General features: G+C 36.5%; 1 protein-coding gene across 1 annotated transcript; it reads right to left on the bottom strand.

The window, feature by feature from the left end:
• Positions 1-787: 787 nt before the first annotated feature.
• LOC129902190 (uncharacterized) lies at positions 788-20,893 on the bottom strand. Its single transcript, XM_055977273.1, is given in 10 exon segments — positions 788-1,115; positions 1,586-1,840; positions 5,957-6,081; positions 6,166-6,254; positions 6,347-6,496; positions 6,498-6,695; positions 6,770-6,875; positions 15,701-15,993; positions 17,598-17,703; positions 20,582-20,893. Coding segments are annotated over 10 exon segments (1,440 nt in total). The 5' UTR covers positions 20,677-20,893; the 3' UTR covers positions 788-1,092.
• Positions 20,894-22,735: the final 1,842 nt, after the last annotated feature.

Raw genomic sequence — 22,735 nt, 5'->3', positions numbered from 1 at the left:
TTTGGTCGGATTTGATTTTTCTCTCAAGAACTTCCCCTCTCTCTCTCTCTAGAAATTTTTCTGGATATTTTCTTAGTCTAAACTATGAAGGAAGACATAGAATTTAGATTAATTTCGTGGGTATTGGGCCTGACCCGAATTAGAATTGGGTTGGGCCGAATTCACTATTTAGTTTGGCCTGTCAGACTTAAAACGTCTATATCTTATTACTCCGATATCACATTTCGTCCCACGACCTATGGTTGGAAAGATATTTCAATTACCTACAACTTTCATTTTGAGAGTTTTCCCAAATTCCCAAATTATAAAGAGGTTATGGCCTCCCAAAGTCAGCTTACCCGAAACGTAACTTTAAGAAAAACATATTTGATGGCTTCTATTTTGATTTGGCTTAAGGGTCCTTCTTGAGATGTATTTTACTACACATAAATTATTCATATAACTTGGCATCTACAACAAATCATGTCCTTTTAAAATTCAAAATTAAAAGTCCTTGAATTTATAATCGTTAGCTTACGAATAATCCAAAATGCAAAAATACGGAATGTAACAGAAATAGACAAAGACGACTTCGAGAAGTTAAGGTTAATTGAAGAAATCAGAGGGTCAACAAGACTATTGAAGAAATTGTGCACATGATTGTCATTAAAACTGATGAGATAAAATGGAGAGCTGGGCATTCAGTGCACTTTGTGGCGCACAGTCAAACACTTGTGCATAGGCCTCGTGAGACAAGCATCTCCCACATGTACCTCTAACGCATTTTCTGCTACCAATGAGACTCGCATTGCGCCAAGAAGCCTTTTAAAGCATTACTACCAGTGTACAAACATGAAGATTATCACCTCCTACAATGCACAAGAAAAGATGTTCCATGTACAACATCCCTCGATAACTAACTATGGTATCCAATATCCATGACCGCTAAATTTGACACTTCTTAACAAAGCTAAATATCACATCTCTTGTAAATATACTTCTAAAATACACTAAATTTCAGCTCCCAAATCTAAGTTGAGAAGCTGAAACTATTGATACATTGGAAAGATCATCCCCGATCTATAAGTTATAATCTTCACTCAGCAGAGAGCTTCATTCACTGTCCTCATTATCATCTGCCATGGAAAAGGGTGTTTTAGAAACGAGAACCATTTGTATGATGAATTTATGCAAGTGATCAACAACCAGGGGGAGAACAGGTGCAAAAATTAGTACACTAAAATAGTTGTATTTCCACTAGATTATTCTAGTTGCACACAAATTTCATAGAGATATATCTTTAGGCCAGTGAAAAAAGAACTGGCACTACTTAATAGGGATACTGCCAACATAAGTTGACAAGGAGAATGAGGAATATTGCTGTTATGGAACTTCAACCAAAGAAAAGAGGAAAATCGCTGTTACTGCAGAATAAAAACATGCCACTCACTAGAGCTAGAGCAGTTAGGAGGCCATGGTGAGGAAAAATGGAAAATGCAGTGGAAACCCAATTGACCAAGAAAGTTAATGCCAAGAAGGTTAAAGTATCTCAAATCAGCAAACCATCACTGTAGAATATATATACATGCCAACAAATATACTATACCTTCATTGAACTCCTCACTCTGACTGCTCTCATCAGCTTCATTGTCATCATCGTCTTTGTCGTCATCACTTGCATCATCGGCGTCGCTATCACCATCTTTGTCATCATTCTTATCAGTTTTAGGAGGTGACTTGGGTCTTGGAGGAGCCACAAAGCTGGATGTTGATCTCCTTCGTGTATTTGAAACAATGTTGCTTAAGTCAATTCCTTCCAATTCTTTCGCTGTTTGCTTTCTCTTTTTGACTTCTTTGATTTCTGACAAATCAGAAGTGGCATCAGCAAAAAGTTACACAACAAAACTTCCCCATAATGCACCTATAAAGCTACACTTTTAACACTTCCCAACTAGACAAGAGAATTAATAACAACATCATACCCAGTATAATCCCACAAATGGTGTCTGCGGAGGGTAGAATGTATGCAGACCTTGTTCCTACCTTTGTGGGGTAGAGAGGTTGTTTCCGATATACCCTCGGCTCAAAAGAAAGGAAAACAAAGCATGTTCGCATGAAAAATATGACAATACACTAGCAAGATACAAAACAACTAAAATGAGAAACCAAGACAGGCTGGAAAGGAAAAAATAACAGCAACAAGTGGCAAGATGGACAGCCAAAAAAAAAAAAAAAAGCAACATGTAAGAATGGACGAAGTAGAAAATACTATGCAAGAACTAAACAAAAATACTACTATTAAGGAGAAAAGGGAAAGAGAAGACTAGCCTCCTATCTCTCCCACACAAAGGTGCTACAACACAAGGCTACCTACTAACCTTCTACCCTGATCCTCAACCTTCTAACCTTCTTATCTAGGGTCATGTCCTCAGTAACTGGAGGAGTGTCATGTCCTGCCGAATCACCTCCCCCGAGAACTTATTTGGCCTATCTCTACCTCTCCTGACATCCAATATAGTCAACCTCTCATGCCTCTTCATGTATCCCAACAATCAAAGTCTCTCTTCCCTAATCTTATCTTCCACGAAGGTCACTCCACCTTGTCCCGAATAGCTTCGTTTCTAATCATATCTCTCCTAGTATGCCCACATATTCATCTGAACATCCTCATTTCTACTACCTTTATCTTCTGAACCTGTGTGTTCTTGCCTGGCCAACTAACCACCGCTTTGTAGAATTTACCCTTAGCCATGGTGACACATTCTTATCACACATGACCTCGGAAGCGAGCCTCCATTTTACCCACTCTCCAATATGGTGCGCGACATCCTCGTCAATCTCCCCATTATCTTATATTTATTTTTTGAGAACTGGTAATTTGTATTCCTCAACATTAAGGATATGTTGAAGACCTCCAAAAAGTGATCAATACAGAAACTATAGATCAAGGGCTAACTACAAAGACCCTAAACAATCTACTAATAGGACTTCATCCTCTACTTTCCTAGTTTACACCAAAAATGAAAATTTAAAATGAAATTCCACTTAATCTTCTGCAAAGTGTTGAATCTATCCTCAAAACACCTCCCATTTCTTCTCTTCCATATTGTCCACCAAATATATGATGGAACTGCTCTCCACCAAATACTTTATCTTCTGCAAAGTGTTAAATTTACCCCCTCTTGATCCTACAGCTAAGAAGGTCAGTTGTGTGTTCTAGCATAGTCCAGTTGTTACTTGTGAGGCTAAAATAAAATGATCACAACTAGATTATCACTTAGGAGTGCAGGAACAAATTATTGTTTATCTCTGCAGACTCATTACAAAGAAAGCATCTGGATACTAATTCAATTCCCCTCTTTTGTAGGACTTCATGAGTGAGGCAGCTCCTCTAGCCACTAACCAAGTAAAACATTTAATTTTGAAAGGGGCCAAATATTTCCACACCTTTGACCAAGGACCTGCCTTGCCACCTGATTGCCCCCAAGACCTCCAACTTATACACACTATTGACAAAGAACATCCCATCACTGCTATGTTTCCAACTGATAGCATCTGTGACTGTAGAAGTGTCTTTGAATTTATCAACTTCCCGCAGAAGGCCAACCACCCTATCAATCTCCCAGTCATTCAAGTTCCTTCTGAAACAGATATTCTACCCTTAAGGAGTCCAAGAATCAGCCACAGTGGCTTCAAGGTTGCTGCATATAGAGAATAAGTCCGAAAAAGTGGACATCAGAGGTTCTTTCCCATTCCATGGTTCCTTCCAAAACAAAGTCTTTAATCCATCGCCCACCTTGTGGACAACATATTCGTTAAAACTAACCCATAACTTTCTGATAGTCCTCCAAACTGATAGACTATAAGTGCTGACCACTTCATCAGTGCATCATTTACTTGACTGTCCATATTTTCCATGATCACCTCCTTTCCACAGTGCTTGGTCTTCATTAGCACATCTCCATAACCACTTCATCAATAGTCGATTATTGTGTAATTTCAGATTTCTGATACCAAGACCCCTACTTTCTTCTCAAGTTGAACAACATCCCATTTCACCAAATGCAAGTCTTTTTCCTCCTTGATTATATTCCATAGAAAATCCCTTCTAAGCATGTCAAATTATCCAACATCCCAGCAGGAATTGGAAACATAGACATCACATTAGTAGGTAGAGAATCTAGTACTGCATTTATCAGAATCAATCTACCTCCCAGGGATATATACTGTGACTTCCACTTTGAAAGCTTCATTTCTGTCTTCTCTATAATCCCACCCCAGATAGCTAGCTCCTTGTTCTTATAAGCCAAAGGCATACCTCAGTAGATTGTCGGGAATTGTTCAATCCTGCACCACAAAATCCAGGCCAGCCCCTCCATCTGATCCACCTCTTTAATAAGAAAATATTGTACTTCCTCCAATCAACACTTGATAAAAATTAGCAGAATCATTCTTATAAAGATGACTTGTCCTGCATCTGGATCACCGAAGATAACTATGCCATCTGCATAAAGCAAATGACAAATTTCCACATTTACTCCCTGTGTGTTGCTTAACTGGAACCCTTTGAGCAATTTCTTCTACATTGTTGTTCTTACCATGCCATTGAGTCCTTCCATGGCTAATTGTCTATGATGAAGAGGAAAGGTGAAAGAGGATCACCTTGTCTAAGTCCTCTTTATAAGGGAAAAAACCCACAGGTTCTCCATTTACAAGGACAGAGAACCTAATGGTTTTGATACAAAAGCTCATCCACTTCAGCCACCTAACACCCAACCCCATCTACTTCAGAATACTCAAAAGACATTCCCAGTTCACATGATCATATGCATTTTCAATGTCAAGCTTGCACATAATACCTGGATCATCACTTCTTAGTCTAGAATCTACACGTTCTCTAGCTATGAGTGCAAAATCCATTATTTGTCTTCCCTTAATGAAAGTCATATGATGTTTGTTGAACAGTTTGTGCACCACCCTTTTCAACCTTTCTACTAACAGCTTGGCAATGATTTTATAAACACCACTTATGAGACTTATAGGCTAAAATCTCTAAGTTCAGTTGCACCATTCTTTTGGGAATAAGAGCCACATAAGTAGCATTCAGGTTCTTTTCAAACACCTGATTGCTGATGAAAATACTGCAAAGTTCCTATTACGTCTACTTTAAGCATTTCCCAGAAAGTTTGGAAAAAGCTCATTGGGAATCCATCAAGTCTGGGAGCCTTGTCACTGACACATATTTTTGGAAAAAACTCATTGGGAATCTATCAAGTGGAGCCTTGTCACTGGCACATATTTTTATACAACTAATCATCTCCTCCTCTTCAAAGTCTGTTACCTTGTATTACAAACCCAAGATACTTGAAACTGCTTCTCCTGGATACAGTTGTGTATCAATCTTCACTTCTACCTTCCGCCTCGCGTGCTATGTCACTGAACTTGCACTCTAGGTACTTAGTCTTAATCTTTCTTAACTTATAACCTTTAGACTCTAAAATATGCCTCCAAGCTTCCAGTTGCTTGTTAACTCCCTTGCACATCTCGTCAATCAATACTATGTCACTGTGAAGAGCATACACCACAGCACATCCCCTGGATATATCGAATTAATTGATCCATCAGTAAGGCAAACAAAATGGGCTAAGGGTTGAACCCTGAGACAACCCCATCATGACCGAGAAGTGTTCCGTGTTTCCTACTGCTCTTACTCAGGTCTTGGCGCCATCATAAATGTCCTTAGCTGTCCTAATATAAGCCACTGTACACGTCTAGACCCATACATCTCCATAGAACCTCCCTAAGAACTTTGTCGTGTGTTCAGAAGAAGCAGGTAAAAGAAGCAAGCAACTTAAAGTTGCAGAGAAGTGAAACAGAAGTGAAGAAGCTATATACCATTTCAACTGAAAATTTGTTAGGTACCACAGTCACAACATCTTACTACTCCATTAGACACTTTTATATAGTCCTAAAGTACCTTTCTCGGTGGGGTTCTTTGATAGCCCTTCTGCAGAAAGTATCTTTTCCAACTCCTTTATCAGGAAGCCCTCACGCTTATCGTCAGATACCTGCTTGGCTCTCTTATAAATAGAAGGAGCAACACTGGTGGGAAGGTAGAACATTTCAATTAGAATGTGGATCTGAGCATCAGTTACAGGTAATTAGAAATCTTACGAAAAGACAAACCTCATCCCACAAGCTTTGAAGATTGATTTCAGATGTTCCACACGTTTTCCGTATCCAGTATTAGCTGGTGCTCCCTTTACAACTTTCTTCTGCAGTAAGTTTCATGAATAAGAATCGTATATGCGCATGGGGAGGGTTTTTAACAAATAATATTATATGGACATTATCATAATAACCTCACCTTGGCAGGTACTATTTCAGCAGATGATCCAGATTGACCATCTTCAGAATCACTCTTATCGGTGTCTCCATCACTATTTTCATCTGACAGCTTCTTAGAAACTTCTTTCTGCTTTTTGGCAGGGACATTATCCTCTGAATTGGGTTTTTTTTCGTTTCTTCAGTCCTTCAGATGTCTCACCTCTTTCTTTTGCGGCAGATCTCTTTCCTGATTTTACTTTCTCTGCTATATGTTTACGTCGGCTGCTAAATGAATCAGAGTTTTCACCACTCTTCTTTGCTGTTTTACTTTTTTTTTCATGGCTTTTCTTTATACTGCTAGATTTAGGAGCTTCAGAAGGTGTTAACACCTGTTAAAAAAATTGTGATGATTAATAAACATACTCCTCTTGGAAGTAAAGAGGTTTTTGAAACAAAATACCACCTCATCTATTTGAATCTGAATAAACTTCTTAAAGGCATCAAGAGTATTTTTCTCAAGACCAAGATCTTCTTCCAGAAGTCGACGAACACCAGCCAGAGTTATTGACCTAAGATAAAACACTCACTTGAAACTGTTAAAACACAGAAAAGAACAAGAACAAGATAATAAAAGGCCAACATTTGCATAAATAAATAAGTAAATAAAACCTTTGAGAGAAGAGATGCTGTTGAAATTGATCAAACTCTTAAAGAAGTGTTCAGGTGTATTCACCAGTAATATATAAAACCAGCTAAAAAAGGCTTATCTTCTTTTAAGAGTAAAATGTTAGAGAAAGTGGAAGGAGTCAACAATCAGTACTCCCCCAACAATCAAGGACCTATTTGAGTTTGACTAGTGACTTGCTCAATGTCTCGTGATTGAAAACCAGTATCTGTTTTCTTTCTTTAAAAGAAAAAAATCATTTTGTTTGATATCTTTCTAGTATTAATGTGGATTGTCGCTGACAACTATTTCCTTCACTGCTGTTTATCAGCTTTTCATCTTTTTTCCATCTAGACACATCCTCGTGCAACATCATACAATTAAGAAGAATTCGGTTCAACCTAACTCTACATTCTCACTGTTTTGAAGCTTCCATTATATTGAAGTATTATGCCAAATATTGCCATAACACCGGGCTTGCGTACATCCTACCCTCCCTAGACCCCACCTTATGGAATTACATTGGGTGCGTTGTTGTATTCCAAAACACATCACATACTCCAATTCAGAAATTAATCCGTCCCCTAAAGCACATCCAAAAACAATTTCAACACATTACACCAATTGAAAAGACTCCTGAAACCAATGATTAGCACAGAAACAGGCCTAAACGTTGTCTAATCTAGAAGAAATGAAGCACAAAGCGCATCCTATTTCTGCTGCCTAGTTTCTTTCTTGAGTAATTTACTTGTTATTTCATTTGAAAAGTAATAGTAAAGAATTCTCATTAGCGGGGCACTCGTTATTTCATTTGAAAAGTAACAGTACAGAATTCTCATTACCGGGGCATTGAGCTTGTGCAAAAACAAACCAGAATATAGTTACACTCTTTGCAGAAAGACGCTTTATTCAAAAATTACATTTAGGACAAATAAGTCAACTCAGTCAGTCAGCTATAAATATTTAGTTATACCAAAAAGCTTATGATCTCCTCATGTATGAAGCATAAGTTTCTTTGCAGCAAAAATTAAAATGAAAAAAGAACTAAGTCGTCGACAAATTATAAACCCATGAAGGACAACTCTTCTCCTTGACATGCCCTTCTATTTCTTCCATTCGAATGCACCAAAACACGCATGTGGGTATCATTTGTATTATGTTAGGGGAATTTTCCTAACCAATGAAGAACTTCACGGACTCCTACTTTTCCATATCAGTTTCCAAATGCATCAGTCAGTTGATTATTAAGGGCATGATAAAAGTGAACCCTCAAATCATATTTCAGCAATAAACTCGGATTAAATCACTGACCTGATTAAAGTGAATAAGCTTCCCACATCTCAGTTTGTAACAAAAGCAAGCTACTGAACTCTTGTTTTGTTAAAAAAATTTGGAAAAAATAACAGAAATGTTTTCCAAGCTTGACAAAATTTATTAGATTAAAAATCCAACATTATCAAAACAAGAAATAAGGAAACAACCAAACTAAGGCCGATACAAATGGACCCTTAATCTTTCTGTTGACATAAACCTGTCATCAACCAATTTATATCTTTACTGCCATTAAATTATCATAAAAAGATCTTTGAATGCCATGAATGAATTTTTGTTCTTTAGATATTACAAGTGGTAAAATGGATAGAAGAAATACCCAATGGGTGATATAATGGATTCACTATAACTAGGTTTTGTTTTGATAACTGATAAGAGATTGGCGATAACTAGGTATTGAAGAGCATATGATATTAAAAGGGACTTGTAATCAAAATTTGGATGACCTAAAGCTATTATCATCCATATACTGCCCTCCCATTTATAACCCATTAGGTTGAATGCACAAAGTCGTCAGTGATTATCCCATTTTGCCACATTATCAAGTATATAACAACACAATTACTCATGAAGACTTCATTTTTTCTATTTTTTTTTATTTTTTTTAGTTATCAAGGCTTGGGCCCTTCCCCGGACCCTGCGCATAGCGGGAGCTTTAGTGCACCGGGCTGCCCTGCCCTATCAAGGCTTGTGTAGGAGCCACCTTGTGTGCCTCAACTAATACACCAAGTAACTTGCTACAGTCCACAAGTGGAGGTGTTGGGTAAACCTGCTCATAAAGATTAGACTAGACAGGCTCACACGGATTCTTCATATTGTTGTTCGTGCTCCTAAGCTTCAACTACTAAGCCATCCCCTTAGGTACTACTTGTGAAGATTCTTATGGATCTCAACAATAATAGAGGGCCCAAAAAAGTAAAGAAAAAGAGAAGCGGAAGGAAAAAAAGAGAGAGAACAAGAACCTTCGCGTACCACTACTCGAAGAGACTTAGCCTACCATGCGCCATACTCTATCATGGATGGACAGCCTTAAACACATCGATGATAAAGGGCTCCAAAAACAATTATCTAAATATGTCTAGTCAGTGCAAATGCAACACTTAGAGAGTAACATTCGGGTAACTCTAGTTCCAAGTACTAATTTATCATTCATTATAGTAAAGAAATAACCAACATGTCTAGCGTACCCTTTTACCAACCAAAAACCCACTTGCCACTTTGCAAGTACATTACGACAGAATTGCTTCATGTGTTCTTATTGACCTCAAAGATTCTAAATGGAGCACCTTTGACACCCTTCACGACAGAAAAGCCACTGAGCATCATTTCTACCATGGCCAAATTACTTGCACACCAAAAAGCACCACAGAAGGTAACAAAAGGTAACACAACGATGAAGTTCATCAAAAGGATTGAGCCCTAACCCTGCGGCCCTGCCTGACGGAAAAGAAGAAGAAGAAGCCTCTATATTTCCATCCAATCCAAATTTAATACAATCAGATTGTATAGCTCATGCATCAACTCACACTTCTAAATTATGATATTGCGAAAAAGGTTAAGAATAATCTTCAACAAAGAATGGCAGCTTTTGAAAGGAGATAAACAATAATACATAATTTTATTTTATTTTCTTTTTATAAGAGATCCAATAAAAGAATGACACTTTGGATCTCCATACGTCTGTCTCACGATAGAAACTTCAACAACACTCGTAGAATTAGGCTGACGGATATAAAGGATTCCCCAAAAAAAATATGAGAACTAGAAAAGTATGTGGTCCAGATACTATCCCCATAGAGGTTTGGAAGTGTCTTAGAGAGATTGAAGTAGAATAACTCACCAAGTTATTTAATGCTACAATATGAAGAGGTACAATGACCAATGAGTGAAGAAAAAACAACAACATACCCGGTGAAATCCCACAAAGTAGGGTGTATCAAATCTAAGTAAAAGAAGAAGAATACAATAAAGAAAGCATAGAGGCTAAAAAGAAAAGCAATGTAAAATCTACAAGAAAAAAACATAACAGCAGCAAAACAATGTGATAATCGGAAAGCAATAACAACACAACTATAGTGGCAAGACTAGTCCTATGACAGGCCCTAAATCGTCACAAGACAAGACAACACTCTACCCCTACTAGCCTTCTACACTATACGTAGCTTCCACTCCTTCCTATCTAAAGTCATGTCCTCGGGAATATGAAGCTGCGCCACGTCCTGTCTAATCACCTCTCCCCGATACTTTTTCGACCTAGCCCTACCCCTCCGCGTACCCTCTAAATCCAACCTCTCACACCTCCTCACTGGGTACACCATTGGGACACCTTTAGCCTCTAGAGGACATCCCTCGAAACTCTGTCATGAGCTTTCTCAAGATGAATGAACACCATACGAGGATCCCTCTTTCTTTCCCTATATTTCTCCACCAGTCTACGCACAAGATGGATTGCTTCAATAGTCAATTGCCTCAACATTAATCCGAATTGATTCTTGTGAGTTATTTTTTTTTTTGAGACTGGTAACAGTTAATCTATATATCCATAGGTATACTACATCAAAATATGTAGTCCCCCTTCAAAAGTATTACAACTTACAGCTTCAACAACTATCTGTTTTTCCTATGAATAATCTAAAACATCAAAAATATCTTCTGTATTAGCTATTAATTTATGCTTACACCAAAAATAAAACAGAGCTAAACAATTTCATTTTAAACTCTTGCAAGTTGCTCTGCTTGTCTTCAAAACATCTCCTATTCCTTTCTTTCCACATTGTCCACAAAATGCATGCAGGGACAATCCTCCATCTTCCTTCCTTTTTGGCTGCATTACCATCCTTGTTCCAACAGTTTAGCAATTCTTTTATGTTCCTTGGCCTCACCCATTTAGTCCTCCTCCGATAAATGACTATCTTCCGCAGCTGATCTGTCCTCATACAATGTATAAAAAGATGGTTGATTGTCTCGGCCTATTCCCCACAAAAAAAACCTCTAGAACACAGATGAACGCCTCTCTGATTCAAATTCTCATGTGTCAATACCACTTCTTTAACTAGAACCCTAGTAAAGTAGTTCACTTTATAATGAATTTCTCATTCCCCTTTGTCCCACATTATAATAATGTCACCCCTAGTCCCACTAGCTTCCAATTGGGCATGGCTAACCCAATTGTTCCCCCAAACTTCCTTCAGTATCTTTGTAATATCCCCTGTTAGCTATGTTTCTTGGAGACACACTACATCAGCTTTCCATGTATGTAAAATGTTTCTTATTAGCGTGCCTTGGAATGTTAGGGGGCCTTGGAATTCTGCGCTTAGTTTGATGATGTGTTGTTGAATCCATTCTGAAGTGTTGGTGTCTTGAATAGCCTCCTCAACTGGTAATTGGATTTTCAAAGGAATTACATCTTCTTCGATGCAATTTGCTGCTTCAACCTGTTCCTTCCGTTGCAAGGGGCCTTAGATTCCTCTGTCTACTTGCCCAGCTTCTTCCAGAGATATGCTTTCCTTTAATTGTACGATTTCAGTTGATTTATTCCCTGGCACCATTGTATTAGTCATACAAATGTTGAACTGATTTTCTTGTGTCTTTGCATGTTCTTCCTCACCCTCGTATATCATTGTGTTCTTCACGACTTGAGTTATTGCAGATGACTGAATGTGCGATATTGTTCTTCTTTCTCTTAGTGTGTTTGCTTGGATTTCAATTGTGACTGGATCTATAGTTTGGGTTTCATTCTCAGAGAAATTACGAAATCTCTGATTATTGGTTCTGCTTTTGTTGGGCTTAAAATTGGGCCCAGAGGCTATATTAGTAAGAAGATTGATGGAAGTTTTTCATGAGAGGAGGAAAAAATAACACATGATATTAATTGACCTACAAAAAGCATACGATAAGAGTACCAAATGAATTCATATTAAATATATGAGATAATCAATCAAAAACCCCTAAACTATCAAGTTTTTAATTAGTTTCATACTTAAAACTATGCCTAGTTTAGGTTACCCTGTTGAACTATAACTTTCCGGTGCTAAAACCTCCTAAACTATCACGTTTTTATTAGTTTCAAATGTAAACTAGACATTATCCCTGAACTATAACTTTCGGGTGCTAAAACCCTTGGCTTGATAGATGGCAAAGTGTGTGTAACCACCTCCTTATAGACGCGTGAGGGGCAAGAAAAGCCATCTACATGGCTGCGGGTTTCCCTTGTCATAAAAAAAATAAAATTAAGCCATGGACTAAAAATAGAGGAAGAAGACAAAAAAGAACTTGTGAATATATAAATATGTTCAACTTCTCAAAGTTCAGGGATTTTTTGTTCACAATGCTTGATTCATACCTTTCAATCAGAAGACACGATAAAATCAAAGATTATAGATTGAAATCACTATGAAATGGAACCAAATGAGAATTGGTCTGCTTCAATTTCTCTACCGCCAGAGAGCTCTTAGCGAAATGGGACAAAAGTGGTGTCCCTTGTGATTTCTTCTTTACCTTTTCTCATCTTCCTTTTAACTTCTAATTCCGTTTTAATTTACCTTTTATTTTTCTTTAGTTTTACTCTTCTATTTTTTGAGAATTTGTAAGTTGTATTCTTCAGCATTAAAGAGATGTTGGCCACCTCCAAAAAGGGATTACAGCCATAACAAAAATAGACTTATAGACTCCCTATTAAATCTATAATTTGATCTACACCCTCTATACAAAGTTGTATACACCAAAACAGTAAAGCTATTATACAATTCCATTTTACTTTGTGAATGGAATTGGATCTATATTCAAAACATTTACCATTTTAGTAACACGCTTGCACAACATATAATGAGAAGGGGATTTAACACAAAGTTATAGTTCAAGGGAATAAAGTAGACTATACATAGTTTAAGTATGACGCTAACAAAAATGTGAATGTGATAGTTCAGGGAGGGTTTAGCACCTGAAAGTCATAGTTCAGGGGGGATAACATAAACTAGACCTAGTTTAAGTATGAAACAGATAAAAACATGATACATTTGGGGGATTTTGATCCATTATCTCCAAATATATAAATGCCATAGAGGAGACGTTTGGAGTCGTCAATAGCGTGAGAACAATAACATGAGATATAAAGGAGTTTATATAACAGTGGGGTTTACACTAGGGGTCGGCATTGAGCCCCTACTTGTTTACCCTAGGTATGCATGAACTGACCAACAAGATATAAGATGTGGGCTCATTGAGTACACTATTTGCTGACGATATTGCGTTGATTGACGAGACTAGTAAGGGTGTCAACAAAAAATTTGAACTATGGAGAAGCACTTAAGAGAGTAAGGGTTTTTTAAATATGGTTTCAGTGCAACCCATATACCGACTTGCCAATATACACAAATGTTACCTTCTCAAAAAAAAAAAAAAACTTTAGAGAGTAAGGATTTTAGGATAAGCAGAAGCAGTGTTATCAAAAGCAAAAAGCGCAAAAAAAGTTCCTAAGTCCGTTGGGGCTTTAAGCGCAAAAAAAGTGTGGGCTTTAATGAAAAAAGGTGCAAAGGGAGAAAAAAATACATTATATAGAGTCCAAGACTAATAATTTATAAGCATGAATGACAAATATATGAACAAAGAAATTGAAAAATAATTACGATATCAATTGTTTAGTGTCATCTCTTCAGAAGAGGTTCATTGGAAAGGAAAAGTATGTCTTAGAACCTTGATAACGACACTAAAGTGCACATTAAGCGAGGCGAACACTCAACACATTTTGAGCCTTGCATCAGGGGTTAAGCTGCCTTTGATAACACTACGTAGAAGTAAGACTGAATACATGCATTGCAAGTTCAGTCAACATGAGAAGAGAGAAAATGAGGTAAGACTAGACGAGATTGCGGTCCCATTATGTAAGCAATTCAGACATCTATGATAGTCGTTTGAAGAGAATAGAATGATAGATGAGGATGTTACTCAGATAATTAAACCGAGTAATTGAAATGAAGAAGTGCTACCTGGGTGCTATGTGATAGAACAATGCCTACCAAAGTCAAAGGTAAGTTCTACAAAACATTTATAAGACTGAGAATGTTTTTTTAATACTGGTAACTAAATGTTTGTAAGGCCGAGAATGTTATATGGTAATAAATGTTGGGTTACTAAAGTCCAACATGCCCATAAGAAGAGTGCTGCAAAGATGAGGATGCGAAGATGGATGTGCAATCAAGCAATATTAGATAAGATAAAAAATGACCACATTCACTAGAAGTGAAAGTAGTACACACCGAGGATAAAATGAGAGAAGACTGCTTGAGATGGGTTGGTCATGTCTTTGCGTTGATCTACAAATGCATACGGTTCAGGTGTGAAATTATGGTGGTTGAAGGTGTTAAAAAGGGAACGAGGTAGACTCAAAATCACATGGAAGGAAGTCTCGAAAGACCTATAATTTCTTGGAGTCAAAGCTAAAGATACGACACTATGGAGAAAAAAGATCCATATAAGTGATATCTACTAGTTGGGGATATGTTTTAGTCTTGTTGGAGGACTTCTAATACTATTGTAATTATTATATTTAACTGATTTCGACTTTCATTTTAATAGATGCGATGATAACAAAAATTGAGCTCAAATGGAATATATAGCGAACCCCAACTTGTTTGGGACTCGTAGTTATTATTGTTATTTATTTCATATAAGAGATTCAGGATTGAGCTTTAGATTTATATTTCCACTATCGCATATAATGGCAAAGAGCTACTACGAATGTCCTTATTTAGGATATACAGGTGAGATAAAAGGGGAAAGAGAAGTGATGTTCTAGAATTCTTGTCATTCAAGTAATGGTTCAAAAGGGTTCAGGTGGCACCATAGGATGAAAGGCAACAGTGGACAAAATTTCACTAACATGTTTATCTCTTTCCTTTTTTCCCAACAACTTTTGAGAAGCAGGGGTTATGTCCCGCATAACGGCCTCACATGAATTTGAAGTAACATGAATCTTGGGAAGAATCTATGACTGGCCAAGGACAAAGTCATGGCAAGCCATTCTGGGGAACAGATGTAAATAACTTGGAATGAAAAGAGGAGTTAAAGCTATGAACAAGACTAAAGCGATTGCAAAATCAGCCCGATAGCGATATTGATCGACATTGGAAGCAAGGTGAGATCCGATATATATTGAGACTAAGGGGTGCGAAAATACTTCTCTCATAAAATGTTTTACTCTTCAGAAAAATAAGGAAAGAAGGGGGGAGGGAGCAAACAAATAAAAGTAATTTCAAGCAAGTGTAGTGGCAACAAAAATCCTCTTTTTCCTCATGTCTTGGTTTTTTAAGTCCCCAAGCAGTTCTCGGGAGAACCAGAAGGTACAGAGTCGTAGCTGTAAAAGATGGAATGGTGACTCAGCTAGCAATAAAAAATACGTACTCAGAATTAGCTCTGAAGTGAGCAGCTCTCTCCCAGATAGCCTTCTTTATTGAGCTCTCACTTGCCTTTACACCTTGAGCATCCACTGACTCTGATTTCGAGCTCATAACGCCCATTATAGGAGAATCATCCATTTCTGCTTCATCAAGTGCTGGCTCTTTGATATCATTCTTTATCACTTGCTTTTTGGGGGACTCGAGCACTTCTTTTTCTTGTTTAATCGAAGAGGCATCTTTTTCCAAATTTTCCTGAGAATCCTTAGGGACACCATCAGCAGCAGCATTCTCCATTAGCTAGCACGTCAAACAAAAAATAATTAGCAACTGTAAAAGACCTTTACTTTTCATGTGAGGGTATATAATGTAACATGCCAAAAGTGCAAAAACTGACAAACTGAAGAAGAGGTTGCAGAAAATAGTTACTGAAAGCATCGCAATTCAAAGCATAACTCTCATTTAATTAATCACAGATGGAGAATGTTAATGTGGACTGACTAAACAACTACTTAGAAGCCTTAGTAGAAACAACCATAGTCCATAAGAATAATTTCTCATAAAGAGGGTGTCATTTTAAGGCTTGCTTGAGGCTCTCTTAAGCACTAAGCTAGGTACACCCAGGTACCAAGGCAATGGGCCCACATGGGCTCTATCTTGAAAAGGTGGCCCTAAACAATAAATATAGTAGATAAATTGTATGTTAATTGTTAAAAGAAAGACCATGAATGAATATTTAATGATTAGGCATAGTAAACTTGAGATTTTGTATTAAAAACTAGTCAATATTCACTGAATATTTTACAACTAATTTAGAAGTTTTAAATGACTTTTTTAATTTGGCCAAACCCATCGATGGCCCCTTAAAGTTGGTACCAAGTTTCACTTAGACATCTTAAGTAGGCGATGTTCACTTTAGACACCTCATGTAGGGTCCTGCTGTATCATTTTGACACTTTTTGCTGAGATGGCAAAGTGAGTGTGATATACTCAACAATAGCGCGTGAAAGGTTTTATTTAGACATTTTTTATTTTATTTTCTCTTCTTCTCCATTTCTCAAGCCACTTATCTCCCACTTTTTTTTCAAGCTTAAACTCCTTCAATGGAAGTCGAATTTTTTATTCAAATCCGTTTTTAAGCCATTTTTTTTCATTGTATTGCTTTTCTAAATCTACCATCACCTCCCTCCACTGTTTTTGCCAGAAAAATGGATAAACACCCATATTTTATATTTTTCTCTCTTAATTTCTTCTTCTCACCATCGCCATTAATTTTATCAATATTGTAAGAACTTTTTAATTTTAATTTATTTCAAATTTCAAAATCGCACCCACTATCATCTTCTTCTCCTTTCTTTTTTTTAATCCAACAATTATAATTATGAAAAAAAAAAGTGAAAATCTAAATCTAATGAAAATCCTAAAATGAAAAAAAAGCAGAGAAGCAATTGGGAGTTCAGGGAGGCGTTGAAAAAGTTTGGGAAGAAAGAAGGAAGGAGGGGTGGGGTAGTTATGGTGGAGTTTAGAAATATGTATTTTTATTATTATTATTTATGGCTGAAATTTAGTTTTTTTCCTATAATGTATTTTTTAAATATTATTTTGCACTCAAATGCCACTTGTTCTTTTTTAATTAGTCATAGTGCCAGGTCATTGGTGAGTGTGTTACACACACTGTAATTTTAGCTGATTGTTAAAAAAATGTCAAAATGACACAGCAGGACCCTACATAAGGTGTCTAAAGTGGACAGTCCAGTTAAGGTGGCTACGTGAAACTTGGTGCCAACTTTAAGGGGTCACCGATAGATTGGGCCTTTTAATTTTGATAGTTTCATTGAAGGCATCAAGAAGAAACAGATTACACGAAATTTACCATTTATAAACTAAGAAACCAATAAGATTACCTTCTCCAAGAATTGCTTAATGAATCGTTTGTGCACATCAAGAGCATACTTTTCAAGCTCCAAGTCTTCCTCTATCAGTCTACGCACCTTCTCCAAAGTGAAGGAGCTGCACCACAAATTCAAAGCCACCCAACAATACATTAGTTCAATAAATTTTCAATATAGTTAAGTGTCCATAATAAAGGCATTTATTGTATGTTCTTGTTACAACACACTTCCACTGTACCATTCAACGTGACTTGAAATGTCAAGGCTTGAAGACCTCTGGAACATGGAACAATACTTTAAGGTTGTTTGTTCTCCATATGAAGAAAGAAAGAGCCCTTCGAGTAGAAGATCATGCATGTACAATATTTGTTGCTATTAACCCAAAATCATCCTAACATAATCGGCTTTACAGCCACCCTACCCCACCCCAATTTTAGATAAATGGGTTAGGTTACAAGATCACACATGAGCTACTCAACAAATAAAACTGTTTACTCTCTCTTTTTCACAATTAGCTCTTGGTCATAAGATATCATTAAATTTATTTCCCAAGTATTGATCAGATTGCTCATCTATTTCAGCTTGACACCAAAGACCAATTATATGAACACATTATTGTTAATTCAGTATATCTTTTGTAGCACCCAAGTGTAGTCTCTTGGTTAATGGAGTGGATTAGAACCATGTGGACTTAGGAGCATCCAGGTTTAGGCAAAAACATTAGGTGATTTCTTCTCATATGTCCAAGCATTGGTGGACGGCATTACCCGGTACCTGTGTTGGTGGGAGGTAGCAGGCACTCTGTGTAATTAGTAGAGTAGCGCGTAAGATGATCCGGATATCATAGTTATAAAAAAGATTTAGTATTTCTCTTGCATCTCACAATTGTTGTATTAAGTTTTAAAAAATATATCAAATTTGACATTTGTTACACTTTTGGTCCATTCTTACCCATGTCGTTACCAAATCATCTCATATTTTCCCTTGCATTGAAGAAAGGACCAAATTTACCCCTCAACTTTTAACTATGAGTTAACGTTACCTTCAGGTTGGAACTTCGCCAGAGATCAAGGGCAAAATCAAGAGCATCAGGAATAATATTGAAACAAAGGTTTAACATAACACAATGTTGTTCAATATCAGATAGTACTAGGGAAAATTTGACCCTTCTCTACAGAAAAAAGATTGTATAATAATGCAAGACCTACTTAAAAATAAAATACATAAAACATATAGCCAAGAACAAATCTAAAGATAAATCACCAAAAAAAAGTCGTTTTAACAATATAGTTATGAAATCAACCTATCAAGGTACTACAAAGACAACAATACTATGACAAAGTAAACTCAAAGCCTTCAAAATTAATTTCTCATTCATCTCATATATCAATTCCAACACCATGACCCAACCCAAAAGCAAGAAAATTATGTACATCTGTTATCCAAGGAAATGGGGAGATTGACGAGGATGTCACTCACCATATTGGTGCAAGCCAAATGAAGTGGAGGCACAGATCTGGAGTCTTGCGTGATAAGAAGGTTCCACAAAAACTTAAAGGCAAATTATATAGAGTGGTAGTGAAACCAACTATGTTATATTGGGGCAGAAGTATTGGTCACTCAAAAACTCCCACGTTCAAAATATGAAGGTTGCGGAAATGAAGATGTTGCGATAAATGTGTGGACATATTAGAAGAAATAGGATTAGAAATGAAGATATCCAAAAGAAGGAGGGAGTGACTTTCGGTGGAGGACAAGATAAGCGGAGCAAGACTGAGATGGTTTGATAGTGTGAAGGGGAGATGCACAGGTGCACAGATCATGTGAAAGATTAGCTAATAGAAGATTTTACGAGAGGTAGATCGAAGAAGCATTGAGGAGAGATGATTAAACAGAACATGACACAGTTTCAACTTATCGAGAATATGACCTTAGATAGGAGGGTGTAAAGAATACAAATTAGGATATAAGTTTTGTAGGTAACAATGCATTGACTTGTTGTCCGTTCATATTAGTAGTCATAGTATTGCTCCTGTAGTTTTTTGTCCTTCGATTTTTATTATTATTTGTTTATTCCTTGTACCTCAATTATCATAATGTTATACTGTAGTTTCTGTTTTGTTACTATCTATTGTTTTTGTTATTAGTTGTTTTATGTACTTTTGTTACTTCTTTCGTTGGACTGCTTTGGACTATTATTTTTTTTTCTTGAGCCGAGAATCTATCGGAAACAACCTCTCTACCTATGAGGTAGGGGTAAAGTTTGCGTACAATCTACCCTCCCCAGAACATACCTTGAGAGATTACATTGGGTATGTTGTTGTTGTACATATCATATGACAATTACTGGATATGTACTGAAAGGGTAAAGACACAATTGGGTTTCACACATAAATACAGGCATAAGATGCATGCCTTTATTGGATCACATCTAAAGATACTTCCAACTATGAAGGGACAAAGATGTATAGAATATACTAATACTAAAAAAATGCATATAATATCATATATGGGAAAACACGGAGAGACACCAATGCTAACATACAACAAATGCAGTCAAAAATAACTTGAGATTAACTCTCCTCCCCCTCTCCTGCAGCTTCAGCGGAAGAACAAGTTCCTTGCTGCAACACCCGGAAAACTTTTTCCCCTTCTTTTTGTTCGGGCAAGTAAGAAGATTTGTCCAATTTTCACTCAACTGAAAGAAATGGTCATCATTTGGAAAGACTAGCAGAGAGAAAACCAACACTTAATCCGGATACAGATCCGGATTAAGAAAACCCAATGTCCTGGCACCTCCACTGCTCCACGATAATCACTAGACAGAAAATTCCCAATTGACCCGTTATGTTTTTTCCAGTTCATATTCCCTTACACTCACCCATATCCCCAAAACAACCACTTCAATCAAAAGGACTGTAAAAAAAATTAGAAAAATCAAAGTAGTGTCGCACATTAAACTAGAAAAGAAGCAGAAAAAAACAGGAGGAGCATACTCGGCATTTTCTTTGAAATGTTGAATACGAGAGCGCAAAGCTGCCTGAATCTTGGCTTCTATCCCTTGCTTCTCTTCGTTCACCTCCTTCGCCATCTTCTTACTAACCCTATTGCCTCCAATCACCAACTAGCCCTTTTCCTTGGGCACTGAGCCACTGACACACTCAAAAAACTTAAAGTATCGAAGAGTAGAGTAATGTTGAGGAGTGTTTAGGTCTTAACAAAAACCTCACGAGTGTCTCTTTCCCCCCCGTTTTCTTCCTTTTTTGGATCGTTTCCCTCTCTTTACACTTCCTCTTAGTATCAATAAATTACGTATTTATTTTCCTTTCACTAAAATGACTTTTTGGTTGCTTCACATAAATAAATAAAAAAGAGAGGCCCAAATTTCGCCTTCATAAGTCATAACTCTTGTGAAAGAACATACCGTAGATGTTGACATCCACTAAATGGCATGTTGTCATTTCTTTATTACTTATCCTTTTATTTTTTTTGTCTATATATTGCCTTGAAATTTAGAGAATATTGATATACTGAAAAAAAAATACACAACTTTTCTACTTCTTCTGCTGCATAATTCTCTCCTCTCTTTTTCTTTTACCGTCTCTCTTTTTTATTAATTTACTAAGTTTAGTTTATTTTATAACATATTATCAGCACGAGACTCCATCACTTTGAGCTATTTTAAGAAGGTAACAAAGGATAAGAATTTTATTTTTTAAAAATGTTGAATATCTCTAAACTTGAATTTGTTACTCTTGATATTTCTAGAAAAGGCTACTTATCATGGGCACTAGATGTCGAAATACACCTAGAATCGATGGGTCTAGCAAACACCATCAAAGACGACAATATGGCATCTAGTCAAAAACGTGCCAAAGCCATGATATTTATCTGTCACCATCTTGACGAGGGGTTAAAATTACAGTACCTCACATTAAAAGACCCCCTTAAATTGTGGAAGAATCTAAAAGAAAGATGTGATCATCTGAAGTTGGTCATCCTTCTACAAGCACGTCATGATTGGCTCAATTTGAGATTAATGAATTTTAAAAATATAAATGAATATAATTCTGTCTTGTTTAGAATTATAGCACAGTTAAATTTATGCGAAGAAGAAATCACTGAGCAAGACAAACTAAAAAAATATACTTCACATTTCCACCCGCGAATATGCTCCTGCAGCAATATTGCGAAAAGAATTTTAAAAAATATTTTGAATTACTTTCTCACCTTCTTATTGTTGAACACCATAACGAACTGTTGATGACAAATGATGATAGTCGGTCCGTTGGTTCTTTGTCACTCTCTGAAGTGAATCAGGCAAATTATAACCAACAAGAAAGAGGTCATGGCCACAATCGTAGTCGTGGTCGAAGAAGAAATTATAATCATGATGCTCAGCTGGCACTGATAAATTATTAGCAATATAAAAAGAAGAGTGAAAAGCAAGAAGCTAAATCAAAGAAAAATTCAAAAAGTATATGTCGTAGATGTGGAGATATGGGGCACTAGTCACGGACCTGCCGATCATCAAAACGTCTAGTTCAGCAATATCAGGCATCCTTGAAGAGAGCGGAAAAATAATCCAGAGACAAACTTTATCTCTAAAGATAATATTGAGCCTATGCATCTGGATGTAACTGATTTCTTCAATTTTCCAAAAGGAAATATGAATATTGATAAGCCTAATAATATTTAAATAATTTTTTTTATTTGTCTGTACTAAATAATATGTTTATATTTTTCTAATTTATATAAATAAATAAAATTTGTATAATGAGCCATGTTTTAATTATAATGTTTACTTTATTTCTTTTTGGAGAAAAATATGGATATACCTCAAATTTTGTTTGGATCAATGATCAATCACAAAGATATTTGTGTAATTGATAGTGGAATGACTCATGTCATTTTTAAAGACAAGAAATATTTTTCCTACTTGCTTAGAAGAAAAATAAATGTTACTACAATTTTTGGTAATTCAAAAATTATTGAATGCTCCGAAAGAGCTACTATATTTCTGACTAAGGGGACAAAGATTATTATAAAAGATGCACTGTTCTCTTCAAAATCCTCAAGAAACTTGTTAAGTTTTTAAGATATCCGCAGAAATGGATATCATGTTGAGACACTAAATGAAATGAATACTG

The sequence above is a fragment of the Solanum dulcamara genome, chromosome 9 (assembly GCF_947179165.1).
Source record: "Solanum dulcamara chromosome 9, daSolDulc1.2, whole genome shotgun sequence".
Classification (NCBI taxonomy): domain Eukaryota; kingdom Viridiplantae; phylum Streptophyta; class Magnoliopsida; order Solanales; family Solanaceae; genus Solanum; species Solanum dulcamara.
The sequence above is the reverse complement of the archived record's forward strand: the minus strand, read 5'-3'. Positions and strand labels throughout refer to the sequence as shown.